Raw genomic sequence first — 6,052 nt, forward strand, 5'->3', positions numbered from 1 at the left:
AAAAGACTCCGAGACTGTCATCTTCTCAAAGATCCATTTTATTAGCGATGTCATATTGGCACATCTGAGGAAAACCCAAATATGAGATTTCCGGGTTTTCCCTAGCCCAGAGAGAATCCAAAATCCAACCCTTGCACCCAATAGTGCCTTACATGGTCCAATCATTACTTCGTTCCAACTGGAGACTATCCCCAGGCAGTCCCTTCCAGGTGCAGAGTAACATGTCCTTTACTTTCAGAGAAAGGAATGTTGTTGTGGCTATGAAATTCCCCTCCCAAATTCCCAGGCACTGAATGTGGTAGCCCAGAAGCCTCAAAGAAAAATGGCTTCCAAACTGACAGCTAGCTCCTAGTTGTTCCTGAAAAAAAAGAAGTGCTCCACTGTGTTATTTTCTTCATCATTGATTCCAAGGCTGGTTGTTGTATAAGACCATCCTACAGCTTGGAAATGCACAAAATCTATACCTATTGTCTAATCAATGAAGCAAGTATTAATTCTCTTTATCCAGCATGCATCAGCAATAATCTCCCTAAAATCAGTGGTGGATACGAGTTACTTTGGTAATAAGGCCAAAATTGTTACGATACTTTGCACAGTGTGTAAATTGTCCTTCCTATACTACTATGTTGACATGTACACTAAGCTCTGTTGTTGCTCTTCTGTTGCTTCTCCTAAGATACATACAGCCCAGGGGTGAAATCCAGCAGGTTCTGACAGGTTCTGGAGAACCGTTAGCCGAAATTTTGAGCAGTTCGGAGAACCAGTAGAGGAAATTTTGAGTAGTTCGGCGAACTGGCAAATACCACCTCTGGCTGGCCCCAGAATGGGGTGGGAATGGAGATTTTGCAATATCCTTACCCTGTCACGCCCACCAAGCCACACCCACCAAGCCACACCACGCCCACCAAGCCACGCCCACAGAACCGGTAGTAAAAAATTTGGATTTCACCACTGATATAGCCTAAAATTTAATCCAGAGAAAAAAGCAGAGAAAAGAAGAGAAAGCACCATTGAAAAAGCAACTTTGGGGTAAAAGAAGAGAGTAATAAGGAAGCTAGCTGTAATTTTACCAGTTGGGCAATTGCAGATTCTGAGATGAACCAAGTTTAGTCTCTTTTCCTTAAATAAATGATCCCTAAACTACATTCAGGAGATGCGGTGGCTCTGTGGCTAAGACTCTGAGCTTGTCAATCAAAAGGTCGGCAGTTCAGTGGTTCGAATCCCTAGTGCAGCGTAACGGGATGAGCTCCCTTTATTTGTCCCAGCTTCTGCCAACCTAACAGTTCGAAAGCACGTAAAAAATGCAAGTAGAAAGATAGGCACCACCTTTGGTGGGAAATTAACAGCATTCAGTGCGCCTTTGGTGTTTAGTCATTTATTTATTTATTTATTTATTTACTTACTTATTTATTTATTTATTTTTTATTTTATTTTATTTTATTTTATTTTATTTTATTTTATTTTATTTTATTTTATTTTATTTTATTTATTAAATTTCTATACCGCCCTACTCCCGAAGAACTCAGGGCGGTGAACAGCCACGAAATAAAACACATACATACACAAAATTTAAAATCGAATAAAATGAATTAAATAAATTTGGCTGAATTTAAAATACCCTTAATTTAGAATACCAATATTTTAAAACACACTAAAATTTAAAATTTGCACTTAAAAGGGAGAAGATTTAGGCCAGGCCAGTTTGATGAAATAAGAGTCTTAAGCTCGCGGCGGAAAGTGCGCAGATCCAGGATCCTCCGTATCTCTGGGGGGAGCTCATTCCAGATCGTAGGTGCCCCCACAGAGAAGGCTCTCCCCCTAGGGGCCGACAGCCACATGACCACGGAGACATCTTCAGACAGCACTGGCCCTTCGGCTTTGAAACGGAGATGAGCACCACCCCCTAGAGTTGAGAATGACTAGCACATATGTACGAGGGGAACCTTTACCTTTTAAACTACATTCATTAACACCTTTGTTTTTTATATGTTTAGGCCATGCCCTCTTCCAGGTGTGTGGAACGCTGTTGCCCTGGATGGGTCAAGCTGGCTCCAGAAGGACAACCAGTTTGTTGCTATGAATGTGTTCCCTGTGCAGATGGAACCATCTCCATTCAGGAAGGTGAGTATTCTAGAAAGAGGATCAATCAGTTCTATATCCCATCAGCCTCTGCACATTCTTGTGTCTGTGTCCAATGGAGTCTTTGTCACTGGAGTTATGGCTGAAGGGGGTTCAGAGTAAGACATGATGGGTACATGGAGAACAAATCACAGGGAAACCTTGTGCAAAATTAGTGGTTGTGTCTAATCAGAATTCTGTTGGTGTCATCAACCAAAGCAATAAAGATAACAATTATCCATAATACAAAATAAGCTTTTTTTTTTATCTTATATCCCATTTTGTTTTGCTCTCTTCATGGCTCCAATATATTGTCTTCACTAATACACCCTTTCATCTTCCGTCTCTGATGTAAATGTATAGGTTCCCCTTGCACATATGTGCTAGTCGTTCCCGACTCTAGGGTGCCGTGCTCATCTCTGTTTCAAAGCCGAAGAGCCAGCGCTGTCCGAAGACATATCTCTGTGGTCATGTGGCATGACTAAACGCTGGCTGCTGAACCGCTGAACTGCCAACATTTCTGATCGACAAGCTCAGCGTCTTAGCCACTGAGCTACCGCATCCGATGTATCAGCCCCCAAATTATGACTGAACATATATGAATAACCCTGACAGCTCTTTGGAAGGACAGATGTTGAAACAGTAGCACAAACACTTTGCCAACCCAATGAGAAGAGAGGGCTCATAGGAAAAGACCCTGATGTTGAGAAAGATTGAGGGCAAAAGGAGAAAGGGATGACAGAGGATGACAGAGGACAGGGTTAGATAATGTCATCGATGCAACAAAGATGAATTTGAGCTAACTCTGGGATACAGTGGAGGATAAGGGAGGGCTATGGTCCATGGAGTCACGAAGAGTTGGACACAAGTTAAGTGAGTGAACAACAGTATATGAACTGTTGGGAATCAACCCATATTTCTGGCAAAAAGGCACCCAGATGAATGAAACAATGGGTGAGTCAGGGAATATAAAATGAAGAATGATTTGGTGTTATTTGTTTTGTAGATGCAGACCTGTGCATCAAATGCCCCAATGATCATCACCCAAACGAAGATCAAAATCGATGTATCCCTAAGATTACAGACTTCTTCCATTACAGAGAAACTTTGGCCATCATCATGGTTTCCTTTGCTTTATTCTTATCCTTAATCACTGGGTTCATTTTAGGAATCTTTATTAAATATTTGGAGACCCCGATAGTCAAAGCCAATAACCGGGACGTTTCCTACATCATCCTCACTTCCCTCCTGCTTTCCTTCTTGTCCACTTTTCTCTTCATTGGGCGGCCAAGCAAAGCCACTTGCCTCCTCCGACAAACAGCCTTCAGCATCATCTTCTCAGTGGCTGTCTCTTCCATCCTGGCCAAAACGATCACGGTGGTGCTGGCTTTCCTGGCCACAAAGCCAGGGAAGAGGATGAACAGATGGCTTGGGAAGAGTTTTGCCAACTCCATTATCCTTTCTTGTTCTGCTGTCCAGATAATCATTTGCTCCATCTGGCTCAGTGTCTCTCCACCTTTTCCTGACTCTGACATGCACTCCCAACCCAGAGAGATCACCCTGCAATGCAATGAAGGCTCTGTCGCCATGTTTTATGTTGCCCTTGGATACATGGGCTTCCTGGCCGCCATCTGCTTCACGGTGGCTTTCCTGGCCAGGAATCTGCCTGGGGCCTTCAACGAAGCCAAGCTGATCACCTTCAGCATGCTGGTCTTCTGCAGCGTTTGGGTGTCCTTTGTGCCTGCCTATCAGAGCACCAAGGGGAAGTCCATGGTGGCTGTGCAAGTCTTCTCCATCTTGGCCTCCAGCGGTGGTCTGTTGGTCTGCATCTTCTTCCCCAAGTGCTACATTATCATCCTAAGGCCTGATCTGAATACAAAAGATCACCTGACCACAAAAAGGAAAGATGGCACCTGAATCTGAAATATTTATTCTGAAGAAGAAATACTCCTTCGAACTTAAATGCTGCTAAAATAAACAATTCCGTTTTGTTTTCATTATAGAGCTCTAGAGAAGAAGTCGTCAAATATGCTGAGCTGGCTAACAACCATTTATTTCCTCTTACTATTTACTTTGAATTTTCATCTTTTAACATTTATTTATTTATTATTTATTTATTTAATCAAATTTATATGCCGCCCTTCTCCCGAAGGACTCGGGGCGGCTCACAGAAATAAAAAGCATCGCACAATAAAATAATAAATTAGTTTTAGTTAATTAAAATACTCCAATTAAAACCCTTAGAAAAACTAAAAACTGAAAAACTCCCAAACTCAACATTTGAGTCCATTGTCCTGCCCTTTGGCATAACAATGAAAATTATTACTGAACTGTAACAACCCTTGAAATATTTGAAGACAGTTACTGCATTTGCTTTCAACCTTGTTGCAGGCTAAATAAACCCAGTTTCTTTTAACTGTTTCTTCTGGTGGTTGGTCATCAGCCTCTTGCTTATCCTTTTCTGAATGTGTAATTGTCCTTTCTGTGCTGTGGTGCAGCTTTCTCAGGACTGGGGTGTGAAAATGCTGAAGAAAGGCTTACCCAAAGAAACAAATTGGCTGGACAAAAACTAGTCGATGGTGGGCTTTTTTCTTTCTGGCAGCCAGCAAATTCTTGCTGCCAGGTGAGAGACTTATATAGATCTATTTCTGGCTCTTGGATGCACGGCTGTCTTTAGAAGAGCATGTGACAGCCGTGGCCAGGGGAGCTTTTTATCAGGTCCGCCTGATTCGCCAGTTGCGTCCCTTTCTGGATTGGGACTCCTTACGCACAGTCACTCAGGCACTCGTCACTTCCCGCCTGGACTACTGCAATGCTCTCTACATGGGGCTCCCCTTGAGGAGCACCCCGAGGCTCCAACTGGTGCAGAATGCGGCCGCGCGGGGGATTATGGGAGCGAGGGGGCGCTCCCATGTGACACCTCTCCTGCGTGAGCTGCATTGGCTTCCAGTGGTCTTCCGGGTGCGCTTCAAGGTGTTGGTTACCACCTTTAAAGCGCTCCATGGCATAGGGCCTGGGTACTTGCGGGACCGCCTTCTGCCGCCGATAGCCTCCCACCGACCAGTATGCTCCCACAGAGAGGGACTCCTCAGGGTGCCATCAGCCAGGCAATGTCAGCTGGTGACCCCCAGGGGGAGAGCCTTCTCTGTGGCAGCTCCTGCCCTCTGGAACGATTTGCCCCCGGAGATACGAAGGATATCGGATCTCCGGGTCTTTCGCCGTGCCCTGAAAACTTTTCTTTTCCATCAAGCAGGGCTGGCATGAACCCCCCCCCCTTTCTTTAGTCTTTTTTAGTTTTTTAGCTTTTAAATTGTCAATGGGTTTTAATTTGAATTGTTTTAAATTTGGGCCAAAGTTATGTAATTCTTTTAATAAATTTAAATTTTGTATTGGTTCTTAGTTCTGGCTGTGCACTGCACTGAGTCCACCGGGAGAAGGGCGGTATACAAATTGAATCAATCAATCAATCAATCAATATCTATATCTATGGTATTTATATCTATATCACTCTTTATCTCTCTATCTCATCTCTCTATCTCTATCTTTCTATCTCTATCATCTCTTTATCACTCTCCCTTTCTGTATCTCTTTCTTTATCTCTACCTCTATCTATATATCTATATTTATCTAATCTATCTCTCTCCCCCCCTTTCTCATCTAATTTATATCTATACATTGATCTATATCTGTCTAATCTTTATTATCTAATCTATATCTATATTTATATTTATATTTATCTATCTCTCTATATCTATGTCTATCTCTCTGTCCATCTCTATCTATCTATCTATCTATCTATCTATCTATCTATCTATCTATCTATCTATCATCTATCCATCCATCCTTACAGTTGTCAAAGTTGAGAAAGACACTTCTAAAACTTATCATGACTTTTCTACATTAAAAAGTTTTATCTAAGTTTGGAGTGTGAATC

The 6,052-nt window shown here is 42.5% G+C and overlaps 1 protein-coding gene across 1 annotated transcript; it reads left to right on the forward strand.

The window, feature by feature from the left end:
- Positions 1-3,237: 3,237 nt before the first annotated feature.
- On the forward strand, positions 3,238-4,167 carry LOC132712335 (vomeronasal type-2 receptor 26-like). The gene has a single exon (XM_060693384.2). It carries the CDS (start codon positions 3,238-3,240, stop codon positions 4,033-4,035), a length of 798 nt encoding a protein of 265 aa, XP_060549367.2. The 3' UTR covers positions 4,036-4,167.
- The last annotated feature ends 1,885 nt before the right edge of the window (positions 4,168-6,052 follow it).

The sequence above is a fragment of the Pantherophis guttatus genome, chromosome 2, assembly GCF_059756535.1.
Source record: "Pantherophis guttatus breed Tessera chromosome 2, ASM5975653v1, whole genome shotgun sequence".
Lineage (NCBI taxonomy): Eukaryota > Metazoa > Chordata > Lepidosauria > Squamata > Colubridae > Pantherophis > Pantherophis guttatus.

Excerpts from the sequence above, each read along its gene's own strand:
- LOC132712335 (XM_060693384.2), top strand. The coding sequence starts at position 3,238 with ATGGTTTCCTTTGCTTTATTCTTATCCTTAATCACTGGGTTCATTTTA.